The sequence below is a fragment of the Cucurbita pepo genome, chromosome 4 (genome assembly GCF_057944985.1).
Source record: "Cucurbita pepo subsp. pepo isolate OVF chromosome 4, ASM5794498v1, whole genome shotgun sequence".
NCBI lineage: Eukaryota > Viridiplantae > Streptophyta > Magnoliopsida > Cucurbitales > Cucurbitaceae > Cucurbita > Cucurbita pepo.
Window position 1 is genome coordinate 2270205 of NC_141801.1, and position 24057 is coordinate 2294261.

The 24057-nt window shown below is 36.3% G+C and overlaps 5 protein-coding genes across 6 annotated transcripts; 4 read left to right on the top strand and 1 right to left on the bottom strand.

Annotated features, from left to right (window-relative positions):
- Nucleotides 1–1734: 1734 nt before the first annotated feature.
- LOC111792728 (glucose-6-phosphate 1-dehydrogenase, cytoplasmic isoform) lies at nt 1735–6820 on the top strand. Its single transcript, XM_023674291.2, has 16 exons — nt 1735–1893; nt 2308–2486; nt 2771–2856; nt 3356–3422; nt 3515–3701; nt 3787–3944; nt 4030–4098; nt 4178–4236; nt 4354–4390; nt 4570–4641; nt 4865–5012; nt 5114–5209; nt 5319–5389; nt 6172–6287; nt 6368–6413; nt 6493–6820. The coding sequence occupies exons 2-16, from the start codon at nt 2316–2318 to the stop codon at nt 6658–6660; spliced, it is 1551 nt and encodes a 516-aa protein (XP_023530059.1). The 5' UTR covers nt 1735–1893; nt 2308–2315; the 3' UTR covers nt 6661–6820.
- A 1105-nt stretch (nt 6821–7925) lies between these two features.
- On the top strand, nt 7926–10640 carry NBP35 (nucleotide binding protein 35). Its single transcript, XM_023674294.2, has 3 exons — nt 7926–8073; nt 8202–8303; nt 9598–10640. Exons 1-3 carry the CDS (start codon nt 8037–8039, stop codon nt 10527–10529), a joined length of 1071 nt encoding a protein of 356 aa, XP_023530062.1. The 5' UTR covers nt 7926–8036; the 3' UTR covers nt 10530–10640.
- A 1096-nt stretch (nt 10641–11736) lies between these two features.
- LOC111792730 (uncharacterized) lies at nt 11737–12934 on the top strand. The gene is made up of 2 exons (XM_023674295.2): nt 11737–11894; nt 12366–12934. The coding sequence occupies exon 2, from the start codon at nt 12374–12376 to the stop codon at nt 12776–12778; it is 405 nt and encodes a 134-aa protein (XP_023530063.1). The 5' UTR covers nt 11737–11894; nt 12366–12373; the 3' UTR covers nt 12779–12934.
- Nucleotides 12935–16261: 3327 nt separating this feature from the next.
- On the top strand, nt 16262–20500 carry LOC111794055 (lysine histidine transporter 1). Of its 2 annotated transcripts, XM_023676170.2 has the most exons (8): nt 16262–16420; nt 17655–17812; nt 18584–18967; nt 19045–19438; nt 19545–19650; nt 19733–19824; nt 19984–20052; nt 20175–20500. In XM_023676170.2, exons 1-8 carry the CDS (start codon nt 16370–16372, stop codon nt 20271–20273), a joined length of 1353 nt encoding a protein of 450 aa, XP_023531938.2. In that variant the 5' UTR covers nt 16262–16369; the 3' UTR covers nt 20274–20500. The 2 variants fall into 2 exon arrangements, with proteins under 2 accessions (XP_023531938.2, XP_023531940.2); XM_023676172.2 differs by lacking the exon at nt 16262–16420 and having other exon boundaries at nt 17669–17872.
- Nucleotides 20501–21583: 1083 nt separating this feature from the next.
- Nucleotides 21584–22930, bottom strand: LOC111792153 (TLC domain-containing protein At5g14285-like). The gene has a single exon (XM_023673488.2). It carries the CDS (start codon nt 22745–22747, stop codon nt 22010–22012), a length of 738 nt encoding a protein of 245 aa, XP_023529256.2. The 5' UTR covers nt 22748–22930; the 3' UTR covers nt 21584–22009.
- Nucleotides 22931–24057: the final 1127 nt, after the last annotated feature.

Genomic DNA, 24057 nt, shown 5'->3' on the forward strand with positions numbered 1-24057 from the left:
TAATATGATATTGTCCACTTTGAGCATAAGCACTCCTAGCTTTGCTTTGACTTTCTCAAAAGGTCTCATACCACTGAACTCTACTTTTTAAAATATTAAAAATATTTAATATTTATAACCGTAATTAGTGATATGTTATAACTCGTAAACATTTTATATTTAAGTTTTATCATATTTTAATTATTAATGTAACCTGGGTCGTTGTTAAGTATGATTTTTTTAAAAATAATTTAAATTAAGAAAAAAATAAAATATAATTTAATGATAATTAACTTATAAATGTTGGAGGATGAAAGTCCGGCTAATTTAGGAAATGATCATGTATTTATAAACAAAGAATACTCTCTCCATTGGGATGAGACATCTTGGGGAAGCCCAAAGCAAAGCAACGAGAGCTTATGCTCAAAGTGGACAATATCATACCATTGTGGAGAGTCATGTTCGTCTAACATAGTATCAGAGCCATGCCCTAAACTTAGTCGTGCCAATAGTTGGTAAATCCTCAAATGTCGAACAAAGAACTCCAAAAGAAAAATGAGTCAAGCCAGTAAAAAATGACTAAGACTCCAAAGGAGTCAAGCCTCGATTAAGGGGAGACGTGCTTTGTTCGAGGGGAGGTATTGAATGATGAAAGTCCCACATCGGCTAATTTAGGGATCCTCTGAACCTCGATTAAGGGGAGACGTGCTTTGTTCGAGGGGAGGTATTGGATGATGAAAGTCCCACATCGGCTAATTTAGGGATCCTCTGAGCCTCGATTAAGGGGAGACGTGCTTTGTTCGAGGGGAGGTATTGGATGATGAAAGTCCCACATCTACTAATTTAGGGATCCTCTGAGCCTCGATTAAGGGGAGACGTGCTTTGTTCGAGGGGAGGTATTGGATGATGAAAGTCCCACATCTACTAATTTAGGGATCCTCTAAGCCTCGATTAAGGGGAGACGTGCTTTGTTTGAGGGGAGGTATTGGATGATGAAAGTCCCACATCGGCTAATTTAGGGATCCCCTAAACCTCGATTAAGGGGAGACGTGCTTTGTTCGAGGGGAGGTATTGGATGATGAAAGTCCCACATCTACTAATTTAGGGATCCTCTAAGCCTCGATTAAGGGGAGACGTGCTTTGTTTGAGGGGAGGTATTGGATGATGAAAGTCCCACATCGGCTAATTTAGGGATCCCCTAAACCTCGATTAAGGGGAGACGTGCTTTGTTCGAGGGGAGGTGTTGGATGATGAAAGTCCCACATCGGCTAATTTAGGGATCCTCTGAGCCTCGATTAAGGGGAGACGTGCTTTGTTCGAGGGGAGGTATTGGATGATGAAAGTCCCACATCGGCTAATTTAGGGATCCCCTAAACCTCGATTAAGGGGAGACGTGCTTTGTTCGAGGGGAGGCATTGGATGATGAAAGTCCTACATCGGCTAATTTAGGGTTCCGGGGAGACGTGTTTTGTTCAAGGGGAGGTGTTGGATGATGAAAGTCCCACGTCGGCTAATTTAGGGATCCTCTGAGCTTATACTCATAGGACAATATTATACCATTGTGGAGAGTCGTGTTCATCTAACAATAAATTTAAATAATCATATTAAATATTATTTAACTTAAAAAAAAAAAAAAATAAAGTCAAGTAAAGTCAAATTAGGAGTAAAAAAAGGGTTAAAGAACTATAATACAATCAACGTGGGGCCGGTTAGATGTAAAACTGAAACAGAAAAAAATGCTTTTCTTTTCTTGTTTAGGACGGCGGCTGGAAGTCGCTGAGTGGCGTCAAACGACGACAAAAAAGTTTGGTGAGCAACAAAATCGTTTAAAATCACTCGGAATTTGTGAAATCTTCATCCATTTCGGCTCCAATTTGAAGAACAAGAACAAGCAGACGAACAGAAGAGGCCTAGGTTTGTGTTCTCTCTGTTTTTCTTTTGCCATTTGAAGTGCTTTAATATGATGATCATTGAGATTTGAGGTTTTAGTTTTGTGGAGTTTGATTATTTTTACTGTTTAATGTGATTTTGTTGATCATTACTGAATTAGTTTGAGAGTTTTGCTTTGGATCGGTTTGATCTTCGGTTATTGGAAGACGGATCCGGGAACATGTTTTGATTCCTTGTGATCGCTTTTTTTGTGCTTTTTTTTTTTTTTTTTTGTTGTTTTTGATGGATTCTTTTACTGTGGTTTGTTTTCCTTTTACTTGTTTGTTCTTTCTGTTTTGGATTAGGCTGATTGATAATGTTAGTAGTGAAGTAAAAGTTTTAGCTCATCCAGGTTGCCCTAATTGATAGATTTCTTAAACAGAATTTTGTGTACTGCAGCTTAAAAGATGGAATCTGGAGGCTGGCACGTTGAGAAAAGAGCTTCTCTTAGAAATGACTCTTTTTCTGGAGAGGATAATGTGCCGGAAACTGGCTGTCTCTCCATCATTGTGCTTGGAGCTTCTGGAGATCTTGCTAAAAAGAAGACATTTCCAGCTCTCTTCCACCTTTTTATCCAGGTTTTTTCTTCTTCTTTGCTCTCCCTTTTGTGTTGAAGAGTAGAATAAATCATAGGTTAGTTTAATATGTGTGGAGTTTCTAAGAAGTCTTTGACTCTTTGTGGTGGTAATTCTGTGCCGAAATTTTTAAGGATTTTCGAGTATTCATTATAAGGTGTAATTGAAAGTTTTGAGAGAGCATCTGGCAACCCGAATGAGTTTGAGGGTCATGTGATTCTCGAACGAAGAGTGTTTTAATTGTGCTCTCTATGGTTTAACTGTTTTTTATCTATCTTTGTTCTTAGGGATTCCTACTATCAAATGAGGTCCACATTTTTGGTTATGCGAGGTCAAAAATTTCTGATGATGATCTAAGAGATCGCATACGCGGGTAAGATATGGAGCTTTTCTCTGGTTTTAATCCTATTGTCATTCTTTATTTGATTGAGTTAACTTACTAGAATCATTGTGTGAGATCTCGCATCGATTGGAGAGGGGAACGAGTGTCGGCGAGAACGGTGGGCCCTCAAGGGGTGGATTGTGAGATCCCACATCGGTTGGGGAGGAGAACAAAACATTCTTTATAAGGATGTGGAAACCTCTCCCTAGTAGACGCGTTTTAAAAACTTTGAGGGGAAGTCCTGAAGGGAAAGCTAAAAAATGACAATATTTGCTAGCGGTGGGCTTAGATTTTTAGTACATTCAGCCGTGAGCATTAGCTTCACAATCAATCACTGATATTTTTACTTCGATCATAGTTAAGAACTCTAATTCCGCTTCGATACTTCAATGGATTGTGTTTCGAGCATTTTTCCTGTTGTTATATTTTGTTTAATTGATGTCGACTTGAGCTGTCATTAGGGGTTGCTCAACATGAATAATTGTTGCAGGTATCTTGTCAAAGGCAAAACTGCCGACTCGAAGCAATTAGAAGAAGTACCCAAGTTTCTGCAGTTGGTTAGTGCTACTCTGTATATGCACGATTACCGTCTTACTATCAGTATGTACCCAATAGAATCACTCTTGCATAAATGCAATAATTTTTGCAGATCAAATATGTTAGTGGTTCGTATGACTCCGCGGAAGGTTTTCAGAATTTGGATAAGGAAATCTCAGAGCACGAGGTTTCGAAAAATAGTATAGAGGGATCATCTCGTAGGCTGTTCTATCTTGCACTTCCTCCATCGGTATATCCATCGGTATGCAAGATGATCAAGCATTATTGTATGAATAAATGTAAGCAAGTGCAGATTATTGTCATGGTTGGCTTCTGTCCGTGTCTGGATATTGATTATTAGAGGTCATTCAATCCTTTTGTTAGCTGATCTTGGTGGATGGACCCGGATTGTTGTGGAGAAACCTTTTGGCAAGGACTTGGCATCTGCGGAGACGCTAAGTTCCCAAATCGGTGAATTGTTCGATGAACCGCAAATTTACCGTATCGATCACTATCTCGGGAAGGAATTGGTTCAAAATCTGGTAATATTCACATGAACAAGATATTATTTGTTGTCTCTGGTTTTTCAAAGCCTCATGTATTTTCTTGCATGATCTGAATTTTCAGTTGGTACTTCGTTTTGCAAACCGCTTTTTCGTGCCCCTTTGGAACCGTGACAACATTGCTAATGTTCAGGTGAGAATTTACGTTTTTATTGGTTATTTTGATATAATCGGCCGCATTGGTTATGTATTAATCCTTTTTTCCCTACCAGATCGTGTTCAGGGAGGATTTTGGGACCGAGGGGCGTGGTGGATATTTTGATCAATACGGGTATGATCTTTTATGTTGTTGAACACTTAGACTTACTTTTAAATGAACCATAGTGTCATTCCTTGTATGAAAACTTATTAATCTAAACAAGTCATTGATTCAATTTCCGTTCTGCAGGATTATTCGTGATATCATTCAAAATCATCTATTACAGGTGAGCAATTGCTTTCGAGTTAAAATGTTTTTGGTTCCTAGAAAACCGAAAATTAAATACAGTTTCATTTATCCTCTACTTGTGCTCTTAAATAATTGATTAGACTCAGTCTCACAATATTGATTTATTGTTGCGCTGCTGCACGTTTAAAAGTTATTTATTTCTTTCTGCACTCTCAGGTTCTTTGTTTGGTTGCTATGGAAAGACCTATTTCCCTCAAACCCGAGCATGTCCGAGATGAGAAAGTAAAGGTAGGAATTCAAACTAAAAGAAGTCTATTTGTATTCCTTTTTTGCGTCGACAAGTGATGTCCAGGCAGACGTGCCCTCGGCCAGAAGGCTCCGAGTAGCATTTATGATATAAATAAAATCTTCGATATGTATATTGATACACGTTTCTCAAGTTCGTTAAGAGTGATATCGAATTTTAATCCTCTCTTTCTATTCGCTAACGCCGTTGGTCACGTTGGTACAGGTGCTTCAGTCTGTGATGCCAATTAACGACGAGGAGGTAGTTCTTGGCCAATATGAAGGTTACACGGACGATCCTACAGTTCCTGATCACTCAAATACACCAACCTTTGCAACTATGGTGCTGAGGATACATAACGAAAGATGGGAGGGTAAGAACGCGTTTCGAATTTATAATCCCTTCTTTTAGGACAACTTACATAGTGTTCTTCGTAAAGTTGATCGTGTCATTCTTTCATATATTTCTTTTCAGGTGTCCCGTTTATAATGAAGGCAGGGAAAGCATTGAACTCGAGAAAAGCCGAGATTCGAGTTCAGTTCAAGGATGTTCCCGGTGACATTTTCAAATGTAAGGCCTCCGATCTAGAACGTTATTGTATTGATTAATCTCACGTGTGCACGCGTATTTCAAATGTTCTTGTTTAGTTGCTAAAAATCGATCAATGTTCATGATGCAGGCAAAAAACAAGGGAGGAACGAGTTCGTGATTCGCTTGCAACCTTCGGAGGCCATGTACATGAAGCTTATGGTATGAAAAATATTCTTATCAGCTAACCTCACCATTAGTAGTGTTTATAATGCTTGAAATGGCATCTGGTAGTGATACTAAATGGTGTGATTGTTTGACAGAATTAGAAATACTTACTCTACAGCTCAGTTACACATTTTTCTGTTTGTGGCTTAACACTTCATGCTAATAATGTCCATGCCTGCCTGAAACTAGCATTTTTATTGGAATCGAACCAAGACTTTGGCAATAGACGTTCCAAAAATAGGGTACTATCGGGTCGGGTGGCTGAAGATTGCCCATTTTTTATCCCAGGGTTTCTCACTTGGTGAAATAATCGTGTGACACGGTAAAAGGTTTCATCAAGGGCAAAGATCTAGGGTTAGTGTCGATCACCGGTAAAAAGACCACTGAGTTTTTGGTCCGGTTTGTTTTGAATGTGTCACGCATATATAAGACCATCGGGTGGCTTAGGATTGCCAATTTTTAATTCCAGGGTTTCTCGCTTGGCGAGAGAATCGTGTGGCACGGTGAAAGGTTTCATCAAGGGTAGAGATCTAGGGTTAGTGTTGATCATTAGTAAAAGGACCGCCGAATTTTTAGAAAGTGGTCGGTCCAGTTAGATTTGAATGTGTAACGCACATATAACGTTCCTCAATGTCGTACTCCTTGGGGTCACCATTCTCCTTCAAATCCCAATATCTCGACTCCGTACCTAGTTACGAACTACCTTGATTGAAAACACTTAACAACGTAACCCGGTTCACGAGTTCTACTCATCTTCTTTGCTATGGACTTTGCAGGTCAAGACACCTGGACTGGAAATGTCAACTGTGCAGAGTGAATTAGACTTGTCCTATCGCCAACGTTATCAAGACGTTATAATCCCAGAGGCATACGAGCGTCTCATCCTCGACACGTAAGTCCTACCCATTGCCATTTATAACATTCATATACTTTACAAGGTAACAGCCATTAACGACATTACAACACTCGCAGAATAAAGGGCGACCAGCAGCATTTCGTTCGTCGAGACGAGCTAAAGGTAATGTTCAACACTAACGAATTACACATCATCTAATTCACGGACGAACCTTTCTCACCAACAGTTCTGTCGTGTCCAGGCTGCCTGGGAGATCTTCACGCCATTGCTGCACAGAATCGACAAGGGAGAGCTGAAGTCACTTCCATACAAAAAGGGGAGCCGAGGTCCGGTGAAGGCCGACGAGCTACTCGAAAAAGCTGGTTATCTTCAATCCGATGGCTACATTTGGATCCCTCCTACATTGTAGACAATGTTTATGTGCTTGTAAAATCCTGATATGCAGCGGTGCAGAGTGGAATCAGAATAAGAAATTTAGTGTGGCCAATGCTAATAATGCTAATCCTAATAATCCTAATAATCCTAATAATGCTAATAATAATAGTAATAATAATCAAATTTCCTTCTTAGTTCTTATATTTTTAAAATTATAATAATTTAATTTTTATTATCAAAATATATATATATATATGTATTAAATTTAAAAGTTTAAGGATACTATTGAATTTTTTTAATTACGAGTAAAACTAAAATTCAAAGGTATTTTAATTTAAAAGTTTAAGGATACTATTGAATTTTTTTAATTACGAGTAAAACTAAAATTCAAAGGTATTTTATATAATTTAATAAGTTATATATATATATATATATATATATTAATTTAAAAGTTTAAGGATACTATTAAATTTTTTTAATTACGAGTAAAAATAAAATTCAAGGGTATTTTATATAATTTAATAAGTTAAATTATATATATAAAAAATATTATTAACTGAAAATTCCAATATTACGTAAACATTTTAAAACTATATTAAAAAATTATTGAAAAAGTCAACCCGGTAAAATATTATTTTTTTAAATTTAATTCAAAAAGAAAAAAGAAAAAAGAAAAAAGAAAAAAGAAAAAAAAAATATATATATATTAAATTTCAAAGTTTAAGGATATAATTGAATTTTTTTAATTAAGAGTAAAAATAAAATTCAAACGTATTTTATATAATTTAATAAGTTAAATTATATAAAAAAATATTATTAACTGAAAATTTAAATATTACGTAAACATTTTAAAACTATATTAAAATATTATATAAAAAGTCAACCTGGTAAAATATTATTCTTTTAAATTTAATTCAATATATATATATATATATATATATATTAAATTTTAAAGTTTTAAGGATTTATTGAATTTTTTTAATTAAGAGTAAAAATGAAAGGTTACAAAAGGGTATTTTATATAATTTAATAAGTTAAATTATATAAAAAAAATTATTAACTGAAAATTCCAATATTACGTAAATATTTTAAAACTATATTAAAATATTATAAAAAGTCAACCTTGTAAAATATTATTCTTTTAAATTTAATTCAAAATTTTAAATTTAAATAATTATTATTATGTAACTTTTAAAATAAATATGAATATTTAAATTTAATCTATTATCAACTGTACGGCGGATAGGGATAACTAAAGCTATTTTTTTCTTTGAAAAAATAAATAAAAAATAAAAAACTAAGCCGACTTAGTAAAATAAAATAATTATATATATATATATATATATATACGAAAAACAGAACCCTACCAGAAAGAGCCTCTCATCGTTGTTGACGGAGGAGCTGGAGGCAATGGAGAACGGCGAAATTCCTGAAGATGCTAATGAAAGTAATGAAATTCCCGTTCTTTTTGTTCGTCTTCTTCGTCGTTGGTGGATTATTTATCTGATCAGCTCTGTTTTGTTTTGTATTATATTTTGGTTGATGTTATCTTTGTGGGTTGTTTTTGGATTTCAGATTGCCCAGGTCCTCAATCGGAGTCCGCAGGGAAATCAGACGCTTGCCAAGGATGTCCCAACCAATCAATTTGTGCTACTGCTCCTAAAGGCCCTGATCCAGGTTATGTTTCGTCTCCATAAACCCTACGAATCTGTTTTCGAATTTGGATTAGTTTTTGGAGAGTGATTGCTTTGTGATTATAGCTTATAGGCTTTTAGGGCTGATTGGTTTACTCTGATTAGATGGTTCTTGAGGCTAACATGATTGTCAATTGAGTCCTGTTTATGCTTGTTCGGAATGTATTGTCTGTGGCCACATGCCTGTTTTAAACCCCTTTTTTGGGGTAACTAGTTGTCAATTCTTCCTACTCAGGTTACATGATTGCTTTGTGATTATAGCTTATAGGCTTTAGGGCTGATTGGTTTACTCTGATTAAATGGTTCTTGAGGCTAACATGAATGTTAATTGAGTCCTGTTTATGCTTGTTCGGGATGTGTTGTCCATGGCCACATGCCGAGTGACTAGTTGTCAATTCTTCTGACTTAGGTTATATGTTATCAAAGCCGTTGTTACCTACTCGTTTTTAGCTTATAACATTGCTTTCTTTACAATTGTTTTCAACGTATTTTCTCGCTCACGTTTCCAAAATATTTCTCTCAAACGTGACCCGAGACTCTCCCTAGTAGAATCGGTCGGAATTATTTGGTTAGAGGAGGCCTTTGGGTAAAATCGTTACATACATTGAAAAATACTGACAATGACGACACGTGATTCTTTTCCATTCCGTGTAGCCATGTCTTGCTTGTCTTTCCCGATGACCTATTTACCAAGAATGAGATTGTGAGAACCCACATCAGTTGAGGAGGAGAACGAAGCATTCTTTATAAGGGTGTGGAAACCTTTTCCTAATAGACACGTTTCAAAAACTTTGAGAGAGCCCGAAAGGGAAAGTCCAAAGGAACAATATCGGCTAGTGTTGGGCTTTACCCTAGTGGATAATGTGTCATTCCGTTCACGAATTTTGATTCCTATTCCCAGTGACCAATATTAACACCATCTCCTTCCTTGTATTGCTGCTTCTAGCAAATTGTTCTTGAATTTTGAAGGGAACTTGTGTTGTCCCCCATTGGTTGGGAAGGAGAACAAAACACTTTTTTATAAGGGTGTGGAAACCTTCCTCTAGTAGACACGTTTCAAAGCCTTGAGGGGAAGCCCGAAAGGGAAAACTCAAATAGGACAATATCTGCTAGCGGTGGATCTGGGTCGTTACAGAATTAGAGCTGTTTGGTTTTTGAAGGGAATTACTGTTTAGAACTGTTTGGTTTTCTCAACCCTACATATGAATACGTTAATAGAATCTATTATCTGTGTGTGTTTATGTTCTGTTGACCATTTCTGCCACTCCTGTTTTCAGACCTGGTTTCGATAGCTGAACGAATGGCAACGGTTAAGCACAAGATTCTAGTTCTATCCGGGAAGGGCGGGGTTGGAAAGAGCACGTTCTCTGCCCAGCTTTCATTCGCACTAGCTGCCATGGACTTCCAGGTCGGTCTCATGGACATCGATATATGTGGCCCAAGTATACCAAAGATGCTAGGCCTAGAAGGTCAAGATGTGCATCAGAGCAACCTTGGATGGTCCCCTGTTTACATAGAGTCCAACCTTGGAGTTATGTCAATAGGATTCATGCTCCCTAACCCTGACGACGCTGTCATTTGGAGAGGCCCTCGAAAAAACGGGCTCATTAAGCAGTTTCTAAAGGATGTGTACTGGGGAGAACTCGACTTTCTGATTGTCGACGCCCCACCAGGCACTTCAGATGAACACATTTCAATCGTACAATGTCTCGAAGCTACTGGAATCGATGGCGCAATCATAGTCACCACCCCACAACAAGTTTCTCTCATCGACGTGCGCAAAGAAGTGAGTTTCTGCAAAAAAGTCGGTGTCAAAGTCCTCGGTGTCGTAGAGAACATGAGTGGCTTGACTCAACCACTGTTAGATCTGAAGTTTCTAAAGACAACTGAGACAGAGGAGCAGGTAGATGTAACGGAATGGGCAGCAGAGTACATCCGAGAAAAAGCGCCCGAGCTGCTAAACTTGATTACTTGCAGCGAAGTGTTCGATAGCAGTGGGGGTGGGGCTGCAAAAATGTGTAGGGACATGGGGGTGCCATTTCTAGGGAAGGTGCCATTGGATCCACAGCTTTGTAAGGCAGCAGAAGAAGGAAGGTCCTGCTTTGGTGACCAGAAATGTAGGGTAAGTGCCCCAGCACTGAAGAAGATCATAGAGAACTTGCTAGAAAGCCAAGGGTTGTCAACAATGTCAATAGACGATAAGGCTTAGAACAGAATTAAAAGAGGTAAATCTGAACATTTTTGAGTAATTTAAGGTTGTTGTGCTATTATTCTATACACAATTTGCTTCCATTCAAGTTTATAAACTCATATTTGTTTCTCTTTGTTTGTAACATATATCATAACGTATCTTATAGGAAGGTTTGATCTCCAACCCGAAATTTCTTGAACTCGATAACTATATACGTAGGTATCTCGTAGGACTTTTGACTTGATGGAAAGGACTCTGAAGGACTATACGTTGCAAGCGTTAACTTGTTACGAACTCTATCTAGCTGGAAAGAAACTGATCTCTAGAAAGAATGGGCTTGATTTCACGTCGGTTGGAGAGGGGAACGAAACATTAAGGGTTTGGAAACCAACCCAAGGGGAATGAAACATTACTTATAAGGGTTTGGAAACTAACCTAATAGATGCTTTTAAAATTCTGAGGCCGACTATACGTAATAGGCCAAAGTAGACAATATCTACTAGCCGTGGCCTCGGGCTGTTATAGGACTCCACACAATAATAATTCATATCACGAAATCAGAGCAGGTGATTAATATCCTCAATATCCCTCCAACAAAGAAACTTGATTCATATCACGAAATCAGAGCACGTGAAAGTATCAACTCTTGAAACTTAATCTCGTAAGATTTTCAGTAGAAAGAGACCGTTAATATTTTGGAAATAATTGAGTAAGATTTTCATCTGAGAGAGAGACGGTTAATAATAATTGAGTAAGATTTTCATCTGAGAGAGAGACGGTTAATATTTTGGAAATACGTCAATAATAATTTTTTTTATAAAAGTAAAAGGGGTTAATGCTATTTTTTTTTTATGAATATTTTTTTAAACACAAACCGCATATTTTTTTTTTTAATTTTAAAAAAATATAAGTTTAAAAGGCATATTTGAAACACTATTAAAAATTTAAGGGTGTTTTTGAAATAAAATATTAATGATTTCGATCTGACTATATTTTTTAGATTTTTTTTTTTAAAGTTTAAAGATATTATTTTTAGACAAAAATAAAAAGTTTATGATTTTTTTTTTATAATTAAATTTTCCAAATTTACATCTAATATATCTTTAAATTTTCAATTGGATAATTATTGAGTTGTTTAAAATGCAACCGAAAATTAATAAATTTATCGAACATAGAATATAAAATAAAAAATAAACATTAAACATTAAAAAAAAAAAAACCTAATTTAACAAAAATAAAAGAAAGAGAGATAGAGAAGAGTCCGTAGTCGAAGCCCTAAGTTCTAACTGTGTGTAAGGTGCATCTCTTTTTCTCCATTGCCGAACTCCGATACTCATTCTCAATCTCCGCCATTTCTGTTGCTTTCTTCTCCGTCAACTACAGGTATCTTCCTCGTCCTCCTCCTTATTGTCATCTTGTTCACTGTATTTCTTTCGTAATCATGTTTAGAACGAAACATCTTTCGTAATGTGAGAATTTGGACTTACATGGCTGTCCTTTTGATGTGTGGAGCTTCCCCTAATCTTGGCTGTTTATCACTAATATTATGAGGACTCAACGAATTTGAATTGTGTTGGTTCATCTTTTCCGGATTTCTTAGGTTAAATTTCGTTTTGGTTCTAGGAATTAGTTTAACATAAAAACAGATTTCGATTTTCGTTAATCACCTTTAGACTCCAAAAACTTGAATTATTAGGCTGCGGATTCTCAAACTCCGCTTCGCGTTTCAATATCTGTTCGATTTACCATGCCAAACTTGTAGGCTTATTAATATGATTTTGAAGGAAAATGACGATCCAAAAACTTGAATTATTGAGTATGTCTGTTTGATGATAATGGTATTATGAGTTGCAGAAGGAAAAATGGCTATGAGCCAAATTAGATTGGTTAGAAGAAGCCTTCTGAATACCAAAGAAGATCTGATAAAACTGACAAATGTTCGAACATTTGCTGCTGGGGGCAAAAAGAAGGGTTCTAAAGGAGGGGGTGCGGCTACTGATGCTCCTAAAGCATCAATTCTAAGTAAAGAGGTCAAATCTACCACTGTAGTTGGTGCCAATATTCTTAAGGAAGGTGCAGATCCAAAAGTCATGGCAGATTCGGAGTACCCTGATTGGCTGTGGCGTTTGATCGATAAGCGTCCAGCTCTTAGTGAATTACGAAGGAAGGATGCCAAAACGCTTCCCTATGAGGATCTCAAGCGCTTTGTTAAGTTGGATACTCGAGCAAGGATTAAGGAAAACAACTCTAGTAAGGCGAAGAATTGATGTAAGAATCTAACCCAAGCTTTGTTCTTATTGTTTCTTTTATTAGTTTTTTGCAGCTCTTTCTTCCGTACAAATCGTATGATTAAGGCTAAATTACAAGTTTAGTCTCTTGACTTTCGTGGTTGTTTCAATTAGATCTATGAGCTTTTATAAGTATTTGAATCTTGACATATCCAGCGGTTTAAAAACTTCATGATTTACTAGAAACTTTGTTGAACTTGTAATTTTTCGTTTACAATCGCATCCCGGTTCACGACTTGGAACACTGGATTAGTTATATGCTTGTCATAGCTAACAAGTCTCGTGTGTGATCCGTCTTTCTATCACCTTTTCTCCCTTTTCGACATTGCTGCATTCGAAGTCTATTTGATGTTTACTTTCTGTTAATTTCTGCAAGCATATTCAAACCCGACCAGCTCGGTGCAAGTCGATAGAATTGATAAGTACTAACAAATCTTGTTACAAACCTTCTCCTTTTGCAGAAAATATCAGTTAGGGGTCGAGTCAATCTCCATGAAAACAAGAAAGAGTATGGTTTTTTTTTTTTTTTTTTTTTTTTTTTCATGATCAAAATCCTTTGAATTGTCAAAAATTTGAATATGAATAGACACTCTATGCCCAATAGATTCTTTTTATCTTTCACATCTAGTCAACTTTCTTGTCCTAAAAGTATGCTTTTGGAATCAACCGATTCCGAAATCGGTTTTCTTGACCAGTAACCAAGCGTTCGATGAAAAAAATCGAATAGCAAGCAACCCTGAAAAGAAACTGTGATGTCCCACATTGGTTGGGGAGGAGAACAAACCACCATTTATAAGGGTGTGGAAACCTTCCCCTAGCAGACACGTTTTAAAGCCTTGAGGGGAAGCCCGAAAGGGAAAGCCCAAAGAGGACAATATCTGTTAGCGGTGGATTTGGGCCATTACAGAAACAAAAAGAATCCCATTAGCTACGAGGAATTGGTCGGAGTAAAATCGTTAGTGACATCAACATTTGTTTGTTTGTTTTTTTTTTTCTTTTTTGTGTTTTTTGTTTCGATGTTTCTATGATGAGAAGTTCGGTGTAAAATCGTTCGCTAGTGACATAAACATCTGTGTAAATATAATACTCATGAGAAGTGTTTTTTTTTTTTTTGAACACTCCAATTGGTTTTAGAATTTCACGTGAGTTTATTCATCAATGACATTTTTACAACATTTATTCAATGGGTTGTATGATATGGAGGGGATATTTTCCTTTTTTCCTTTTATGCCCTTGTCAAAGTTATGGAATTATTTAAGTTTTTTTAAAACACCATCTATATGGTTGATTAGTTGAGGTTGTTGGATTTTTGTCACAATGTAACATTAATATCGGTTGTAAACGTCAAATATTGTAACGGTTCAGACTTACTGCTTTGTCTTCTTTAGGCTTCCCCTCAAGGCTTTAAAACGCGTCTATTATGGTAAGGTTTTCACACTCTTTCACCGTTGTAAAGGGTGTTATAAAGGGTGTTTTGTTCTCCTCTCCGACCAATGTGGGACATCACAATCCACCCCTCTTTGGGGAAATCGAGGTAGGACTCCTGCCAAATCCACCCCTTTGGGGCCAGCGTCCTTAGGCACACCGCCTCGTTTCTACCCCTCTTCGGGGAACAGTGAGAAGCCTGGCATATGGTTCGATCCGACTCTATACCATTTGTAACAACCCAAAATAAATAAATAAATAAACAAATAAAAATTATTCATAATAATAGCCCAAAAATAAAGGTAGAGTTGGGTTGGGTTGGGTTGCAACCCTATTTTCGGGTAGGTTGGGTTTAAAAAAAATAAATAAATGTCGGCCCGAAAACCAACTTCAATTGAGATGGATAGTCTGAGTTGATCGAGTTATTGGGTCATACGAACACTTCTCTGACATAATTGAGATGGAGTTAATCTTACTTTATTTTTCGAACACAAAACAAAATTACACATTTTCAACGTCTCCAAAGTCCCGGGCCTCTTAACTCGAGATAAGCTAACTTGAATGGTACAATACATGTCAATTTTTTCCAAATAATAATTGATATCTTATTCATTAAGCTATGCTCGATTTATCGTGCATGTCATATCATTTAAAATAATATTCGATGCATTTTCTATTCAACGAGTTTACGTGATCTTTAAAAATTAGAATCAGATCCTAACTATATAAGAACGACAACCTCCCAAATAATTTGGGTAAGGTCGGAAAATATATATATAAATAAAGAAAATATATTTCTTTTAAGCATAAATTAAATGTTTTATAATAAGTATTAAACAAATGAATGCTTATAAATTTTTAAAATAAATTTTTGATAATTTAAATTCTAAAAAATTATTTATAATTACTAAGGCTCTAATTTATTTTTAATTTTTTTAAAAAATAGGGAAAAAAAAACGATGAAAATATATTTATAAACATTAATCTTAAAAATTTGTCATTTATTGTTTTTCACTTTCCAAAAAGAAAAGGAATTAATTTTTATTTTTCTCACCAAAAGAATTTATTCCTCTTATAAATTTTATTGCTATGTTATTTTCTATTTTAAATAATATATAATAATTTAATTAAAAAATCTAGAAATATGGTAAATAGTGTTCTCGGGCTTTCCATGCGCTCATAAAGGGTGTTTTGTTTTCCTCCCCAACCAACGTGGGACATCACAATCCACCCTCTTCGGGGCCCAACGTCCTTATTGGCACACCGTCTCGTGTCTACCCCATTTGGGGAACAGCCTCCTCGCTGGCACTAGTCCGGTGTCTGACTCTGATACCATGTTAGATGAACACGGCTGTTTATAACGGTATGATATTGTCCACTTTAAGCATAAGCTCTCATGGCTTCTAAAATGTTGGACGAAAAGATTGAAAAAAAAAAAATTCAATAAATTAGTTGCTTTAAACTATTAATAAAATATTCTCGAGAATCAAATTTACTTTAGTGTCTTATCTATCGAGTAAAAAAGTGAAACCGACCATCAAAATAAAAATCTAAATATAAAAATGACGGCTCTTATTTATATTTATATAGTTTAAATTCTTTTATTTTCATATTTGTATCATTTAGTCGAAAAAGAATGTAATAGATATTTATATTTTTAATTGTGTCAAATACAGTCGGTGAATTTTTAATTTTTTATTTAATAGGACGCTAGCGTATTCGACATAGGCTACAGTTATTGTCTGCTTTGACCCATTAGGTATCGTAGTAGTCTCACAGTTTTTAATATTTATGGATTTATTAAATATAAAATTAAAAATTCAAGAATTTATTAGAGAACTTATAAGATATTTTTTATTTATTTATAAATTATAAAATTATTTAATTTATTTTTAAAATTTTCAATTTTTGTTCCCTAAATTATTGATTTATTATTATTATTATTATTATTATTAATTTTTAAAAATTTAAATATAAAAATTTAAAAATTTCCAAATTTGCAGCCTTCTTCCTGGTATAAATACAGAGCTCTCCCCCACTTTCATTTCTATGAGTTGCATCGTTAAAAGCTTCTGCAAATTTTTTTGTTTACTTCTCTCCTTTTCTCTTGAATTTCTTCTGTAACTTCTAGGTTTTCAGCCATTCATGGGAACTGAAGGTCCTCCAAGAACGAGCATTAATGGTGGCAACGACGATGTTTGTTCTCTCGTTCTCTTTGTTCTTCCCTCTTTTTCTGTTTCAATCGATAATCGAAACAGATTGATTTTCTTTTTGGAATTTCGTAGTTATCGATGTGTTGGGACTGAACTGAACTCAAATCGTTGGAATCATGGTTTATAAATTTCATGATCTATATCTCATTTATGAATCGATCTGTTTTTCTTCTTCTTTTGATTTTGATTTCGTTAGTCCATTTTGAATTTCAATCTTCTTGTTTCAGTGACCTAGTCAGTTTTAGAAAACTATACTCATTTATTTATTTTTTAGTTTGATGAAGAGTATAATCTTTTGAATACTTCTACTCAGCTACATTCAAATTGACCTACTCTAATCATTTAATCATTTCTTTTAGTTCGACAATATGTAGCGGTGAGAATTTGAACCTCTTAACTAACACTTTCGACTTAATGGTCGAAGATAAATGTTTTAACTAGTTAAGCTACGCTTGAGTTGGAGCACCTTTTTTGAATATGTACCTTCATGCTCCAATAGACTTGACTAACACCTTCGTGCTCCAATAAACATTTATTTTTTGGAGTAGAGATTTAAATCTCTGGACTAATACCTCTTTCAGCCTCTCGAATTTGTTGGTTAAGAATATATATTTTAATCCGTTAGAATTAGGTTTGAATTGAGATATTCATGTCATAAATTTATTGTGTTTACCAATGATCCATAATCATCCTCTTGGATACTAAAACCTACATATTCCTTGTTGGCTTTGGTAATTTAATGTTTCTATTCATAGCTTTTGATGGTTTGTCCTTGTTTAGTTCTAAATTTTTTACTGCACAACTTGAACAAAACAGGTTGCCTTTTGCGGTGTGATTCATGTTAGGAGATTAGTTGAGTTTAATGTGATGATGGTGAATATGACTTGTAGTTTGAGACCACAAAAGGAAAAAGAAAATATCAGTGGGTGTCCACATATCAGCACTAGACTTTGCCATATGGTCTGTGGGTCCAATTCCCAGAAAGATTTTAGGGTGATGTGTGAAATTTGGATCATGAAACATAATGAAGAACCTTTTAAACATTACTTTAAACATTACTTTAAACATTACTTTAATCTTGAGACTGATTTTGAGATTGGAATATTCTAATCAACCTTAGACTTCCAAGATTATAATATTTTTACTTTATACATCATTCTGTTACTGATTATTTGGCTTGCCATTGAAATGATATCTATCTTTTGGCTGATTGATAGGGCACCAATAAAACAAAGGAACAAAAGGCAATAGATGATTGGCTTCCAATTTCTTCTTCAAGGAATGCAAAATGGTGGTATTCTGCCTTTCACAATGTGGCTGCCATGGTTGGTGCTGGCGTCCTTAGTCTTCCGTCTGCAATGGCAAGCCTTGGATGGTAGTAAGCTCGAACTCCGATGGTAGATAAAACTTGGTGAATCTTTAACTACCCTTAGTTGTAAGAGCCCAAACTCACTGATTTTTCTCCTCTTTGGGCTTTCTCTTTTGAATTTTCCCTCTCTTTGGGCTTTCTCTTTTGAATTTTCCCTCAAGATTTTTAAAATGCGTATGCCAGAGAGAGGTTTCCACATTCTTATAAAGAATGTTTCAGGATCCAGCTTCCTCGCTCGCACTCGTTCCCTTCTCCAATCATTCAGCCCCTTGGGGGTCCAGCGTCCTTATTGGCACACTGCCTCATGTCTATCCTCCTTCAGGGCTCAGTCTCCTTGCTAGCACATCATCCAGTGTTTGACTCTAATACCATTTATAACCATCCAAGCCTAGCTCTAGTAGATATTATTCTCTTTGGGCTTTCCCCTTCAAGCTTCCCCTCAAGGTTTTTAAAACGCGTCAGCTAGAAAAAGATTTCCACCCTCAAGGTTTTTAAAACGCGTCAGCTATAAAAAGATTTCCAAACTCTTATGGAGAATATTTTGATCTCCTCCCCAACCAATGTGGGATCTCACATTAGTAGTTGTCGAAGCAAAAAAGTAAAAGAATTTTGAGAATAGGTTTAAACTATAGCGACCATCAACCAACCATCGTTCGATTTAGATATTGATATTAAAAGTTTATTAAACACAACATTGTCATGTCATATTGGACTGAGTGTGAGCTAATTTGACCTCTTCGATTGGCATTGATTAATCCAATCAATTTGAATTTGCAGGGGTCCTGGTGTGGTTGTCATGGTATTGTCATGGATCATCACTTTATACACATTATGGCAAATGGTGCAAATGCATGAAATGGTTCCTGGGAAGAGATTTGATAGATACCATGAACTCGGTCAACATGCGTTTGGAGAGAAATTAGGCCTTTACATTGTGGTGCCTCAACAACTCATTGTTGAAGTTGGTACCAACATAATTTATATGGTGACTGGAGGGCAATCGCTGAAAAAGTTTCACGACCTTGTTTGCCCGAGCTGCAAGAGTATCAAATTATCTTACTTTATCATGATCTTCGCTTCAGTTCACTTTGTACTCGCCCACCTCCCCAACTTCAACTCCCTCTCTGGTGTCTCTTTGACTGCAGCTGTTATGTCCTTGGCGTATGATGCTCTCACAAAACTCTCAAGTATACAAAGTTATAGCAGAAATTGACCTCGAGTTCTTGATTGATTCGCAGTTACTCGACGATTGCTTGGACAGCCTCCGCCACAAAGGGTGTTCAGCCAGATGTGGACTATGGATACAAAGCTAGTACTACATCAGGGATAGCTTTGAACTTCTTAAATGGTCTGGGAGATGTGGCTTTTGCTTATGCAGGGCATAATGTGGTGCTCGAGATACAGGCAACAATCGCATCTACACCGGAGAAGCCCTCGAAAGGACCAATGTGGAAAGGAGTCGTTGTCGCTTATATCGTTGTTGCCCTGTGCTACTTCCCTGTTGCTTTTATTGGATACTGGATGTTTGGAAATTCCATGAAAGAAAACATTTTGATGTCACTAGAGAAACCTACATGGCTTATTGCAATTGCTAACATGCTTGTTGTGATCCATGTTATAGGAGGTTACCAGGTAAACTTCTTCAATCGATGTCGATTCTTCGTATCATCTGCAGTTTGAATGAACGGCTAGCTGTTCGATGTAATTAAACAAAACGTACTTGTTTGTGTGACTGCAGATATATGCAATGCCAGTGTTTGACATGATAGAAACTGTATTGGTGAAGAAAATGCATTTCAAGCCTAGTTTTACGCTTCGATTCATAGCTCGGAACGTATATGTCGGTAAGTAAGCTTCAAATCATTCCTGCCCTTTCAAACAATACTAAACTTAACTAACTGGGCATTACCCTATGATTTACTGCAGCAATCACAATGTTCATTGGCATTTGCTTCCCTTTCTTTGGTGGTCTACTTGGATTCTTTGGAGGATTTGCCTTTGCCCCAACAACATATTTCGTAAGACAACTTTTTACTTTTGGTCATCTTTCTTCTTGTTTCTCATTCTTGTGGAGTATCTCAGTTCTCGAACCCGAAAACGAAACTGTCTAAAGATTTTTCGTGACGAAATTACGATGCTTGCTTACCGATACTTCTCGTTTCATTTTTCTTTCTCAGCTACCCTGTGTCATATGGCTTTCCCTTTACAAACCCAAAATGTTTGGATTCTCTTGGTGGACTAATTGGGTAATGCTCTCCTCGCACAATGCTTGTTTTAAAATCTTGAGGGTAGCTCGGAAGGAAAAGTCCAAAGAAGACAATATCTACTAGCGGTGATGCTAATATTTTCTTCTCTTCATCGGTTTCAGATATGCATCATACTTGGAGTGGTTATAATGGTCACAACGCCTATCGGAGGACTCAGAAATATCATACTTCAATCGAAGAACTACAATTTCTTCTCATAAATTACAACTGCTTCACTTTGAACTCAAAAGAAGCATATGACAATAGTATCCATAGGTATGTCGAATTATAAAGATAAATAGAATCCTAGAGTCCAAACTATCTTAGAGAGGGATTTACGGTGTCTAATCCCTCGTTCGGTATCTTTGTAAATATAGTAATTTCAATGCTAGTTACATTGTCAAACTTTTAATCATTATCCACAATCAATGGAACAGTATTGCTTCAATTTACTTTGAGAACTCATATCGGTTGGACAAGGGGAACGAAACATTCTTATAAGGGTGTGGAGACCTCTCCCTAGTAAACACGTAACCTTGAGGGGAGGCCTTGAAGGGAAAGCCCAAAAGGACAATATCTAAGCTTCTGTTACAAATGATATCAAAGTCAGACACTAGGCAGTGTGCCAACAGGAAGCTGAGCTCCCAATGGGGCGAATTGTGAGATCCCATATATATTGGAGTGAAGAACAAGTGTGGAAACCTCTCCTTAGTGGATACATTGAGGAAATCCAGAAGGGAAAACTCAAAGAGGACAATATATGTCCGTAGTGGCCTTGGGCTGTTACAAATGGTATGAAAGCCAGACACTAGACAGTGTACCAGCGAGGACGTTGGGCTCCTAAAGAGGTGGATTGTGAGATCCCACATTTGTTGGAACGGGGAACTAAGCATTCCTTACAAGGGTGTAGAAACCTCTCTTCTTCAAGGGACACGTTTCAAAACACCTTGAGGGGAAGCCTAGAAGGAAAAGCTAAAAAAAAAACAATATCTACTAACATTGAACTTGAGCTGTTAAATTGTATCAGACCCAGACACTGAGCAGTATGCCAACAAGGACGCTAGCCCCCAAAGGGGTAGATTGTGAGATCCCCCATATGTTCTCCCTAGTGACGCGTTTGAAAACCTTGAGGCGTAGTAAGCCCAAAAAGGACAATATCTACTTGCAGTGAGATTTGGTTGTTACAAATGGTATCAGACCTAGACACCGAGCAGTATGCCAACAAGGACGCTAGCCTCCAAAAGAGTGGATTGTGAGATCCCCATCTAAAAACGAAACATTCCTTGTAAGGGTGTGGAAACCTCTCTCTATTAGACGCGTTTTAAAACTTTGAAGGAAAGCTCGTAAGGAAAAGCTCAAAGAAGACAATATATGTCGAGGGTGAGCTTACCTTCAATTCTCTCTGGTTTACACAATCATAGATAGTTAAAAGGCAACAAAAACTCCAACCAGTCCACAAAATCCTCCATTCATTTCGTCATTTTATAGAGCATTATCTTCCCTAATTGCATATAGCTCACAAGAACAGTCATAATCTATAAGTTATTAGGCAAATTTCTGTAACTCAGATCATACTAAAAACATAACAACACAGGAATTCACAACATATTTATATATATATACCACATGAAAAGGAACAATAAATTACTCATTGAAGAAGAAGAACAAGAAGAACAAGAAGAACAGAAGAACAGAGCATCATAATTCCATATAAGAGATCAAAAAACAGAAAGTTACTGACCATAGAACTCTCTTCCATGGAGAAATCTTGATACCCTTTTTCCTTCTCTGAATCATCACTGAATAGAAGATGAATCCCAATGGCTACCTTCTTCTTCTTCTTCCTCCTATGTGGGTTTAAACAATCCCCACAGAAAGCCTCTCCCCTCCATTGTTGCAGACCAAAACAGAGACAGAGCTTTTGAAGAAGCTCCAATAATGGCTTCCTTCCTTCCTCCTACCTCCCCTTCTTCTTCTCCATCTTGCCGCTTCTTTCTCTGTAAAGCTCAATCCACAGATTCATAATCCACAAAATACTCACAGAAATGGCGGTCGCCACAACAAAAATCCAAGAAATCCAAAGCCATTTAGGAATCACACTCTCAGCTCCACCATTAACGTAGAACTCCCCCATCTTGTACAGAAAATACGGCCCAAAAAATCCTCTAACAATCGAATACAGCACATAAAATGGAGGAGACAGAAGATCACAAACCCTACCTGCAAACTCAACATCGCCTCTTCTCGCTCTAGCAAGCGTCCAAGCGTTCTGACAAAAGCTGGTGATCTCAGCGAGAATCAAAAGGACAAGAATCGCATAAGCGCCATGGGAGACAACATATCGGCAAGTGAAGAACACGAAGAGAGTAACCAAATGATGAGCGATGAACAGCACATCCGCAGGGAAGAAGACGAGATAGTGCAATAGATCCATGAGAAAGTAAGCGATGCTGTAATCGAGAACAGAGTTTTGAAGATCGGTGTTCGGTGAAGCGAAACCGCGACCGGCGTCGGCAAAAATAGCGCCGGAAGCTAAGAACACGGCAGGGGTTCCATGTGCAAAGGAAATCGCGCAACTCGAAGCTTCCGGCCGGATCTTAGGGCTCCAATTACGAAACAGAAAGAAATAAGCAATGATATAGATCGTGAAGAAGATGGAGAAGAAGAACGGAAGAGGATTGAGATGGGTTTCCATCGAAACCCGGTGATCGGCCGGTGATCGGAAAATTTGAACGCGGAGAAAAGGGAGGGAATGGATTTTTCGGGAGAATCAAACCGAAAAGCGAGATGGGTTTTTCGGATTGAAAAGATCGAAACTCAATAAATAAACAATGATCGAACTTTTTTTCTTTTTTCTTTTTTCTTTTTTCTGCAGAATCTTCAAAAACTTTTGTAATAATTTTATATTTGAAATTTATTATTCTATTTTTCTCTAATTTTAAAATATAATTAAGATTTTTCTATCGTCATAAATGGCAACTACGGAGAGAAAAGGATGCTCGTAGAACGATGTGGACGATTTTCTTGTCTCCGTCCTTATATGAAAACTTTCATAAAATTTTGTCCTATTAGTACCGGGTCGAGATATTTTTTAGATTATAGAGCTAGTTTTTTAATAATGAAATCTAACGTAATTTAACTACATAATATTTTAATTTGATAGATCTAATTATTTATTTCATTTTAAAATAACTATAAATATAAATAGGTAAAATATTTATTTATTTGAAACTAAATTTTAATATATATTTTAAAAATTACTTTTTAGAGTAAATAATAATATAAAAAAATAACATAATTGGGTTACTTTTTAGAGTTGAACTTGAAGCGAGACAAGAATTACTCTTGCTTTTATATATATATAATTGGGTTAGTTCGGATTGACCTGGTTCCTTGCCTACTGAACTCATACCCAACCTAAACCGGATCAAGTCTATAAAAAAATTCAATCCAACCTGAAATCCTGTCTAAACCAACTAAACCCTTATAGTTCGGGTTGGGTTCTTGAGTTACCGAGTTGAGTGTACACCCCTAATTTCAGGTACCACTATTTTACTTTTTAAAAAATGAAAAAAAAATACCGACACTATATAGATTTAACCTTATATGACATCTAGAAGTCATTCCGGTAGAAGTTCGATAATCAAATTTAGAAGAAAAAAAAAAAGTTGGAAGGAAATGGTTGGAATTGGATGATCAAATAAAGTAAAGTGTGTAGAGGGAAGAATCAAAAAATGTAAAAGTGGTAGGTTATATACTTCATGATAGAATAACAATAAATTATAATAATTGTATTTAATTTTCATGTATAAATATTAGGTAGGCAATGGTAGGTCACCTTTCACATCAACTTATGTTTCTAACCATATGCATTCAATAATATCAATCCAAAATTTAAAAAAAACTTGAAAATAAATACCCGAATGAACCTTAGCCCGCTTTTACTTAACTTAGCCAAATCAATACTTAAAGACTCCCATGCCAACCCAACCAGCAATTTTCGTC

Bases quoted from the DNA above. Each gene is read 5' to 3' on its own strand.
- NBP35 (XM_023674294.2), top strand. From the start codon at position 8,037: ATGGAGAACGGCGAAATTCCTGAAGATGCTAATGAAA. The intron at 8,074-8,201 runs GTAATGAAATTC...TTTGGATTTCAG, and splicing joins TCCTGAAGATGCTAATGAAA to ATTGCCCAGGTCCTCAATCG. The intron at 8,304-9,597 runs GTTATGTTTCGT...TCCTGTTTTCAG, and splicing joins TCCTAAAGGCCCTGATCCAG to ACCTGGTTTCGATAGCTGAA.
- LOC111792730 (XM_023674295.2), top strand. From the start codon at position 12,374: ATGGCTATGAGCCAAATTAGATTGGTTAGAAGAAGCCTTCTGAATACC.
- LOC111794055 (XM_023676170.2), top strand. From the start codon at position 16,370: ATGGGAACTGAAGGTCCTCCAAGAACGAGCATTAATGGTGGCAACGAC. The intron at 16,421-17,654 runs GTTTGTTCTCTC...GCTGATTGATAG, and splicing joins TTAATGGTGGCAACGACGAT to GGCACCAATAAAACAAAGGA. The intron at 18,968-19,044 runs GTATGATGCTCT...ATTGATTCGCAG, and splicing joins GCAGCTGTTATGTCCTTGGC to TTACTCGACGATTGCTTGGA.
- LOC111792153 (XM_023673488.2), bottom strand. From the start codon at position 22,747: ATGGAAACCCATCTCAATCCTCTTCCGTTCTTCTTCTCCATCTTCTTC.
- LOC111792728 (XM_023674291.2), top strand. From the start codon at position 2,316: ATGGAATCTGGAGGCTGGCACGTTGAGAAAAGAGCTTCTCTTAGAAAT. The intron at 2,857-3,355 runs GTAAGATATGGA...TAATTGTTGCAG, and splicing joins CTAAGAGATCGCATACGCGG to GTATCTTGTCAAAGGCAAAA. The intron at 3,702-3,786 runs GTAAGCAAGTGC...TCCTTTTGTTAG, and splicing joins GCATTATTGTATGAATAAAT to CTGATCTTGGTGGATGGACC.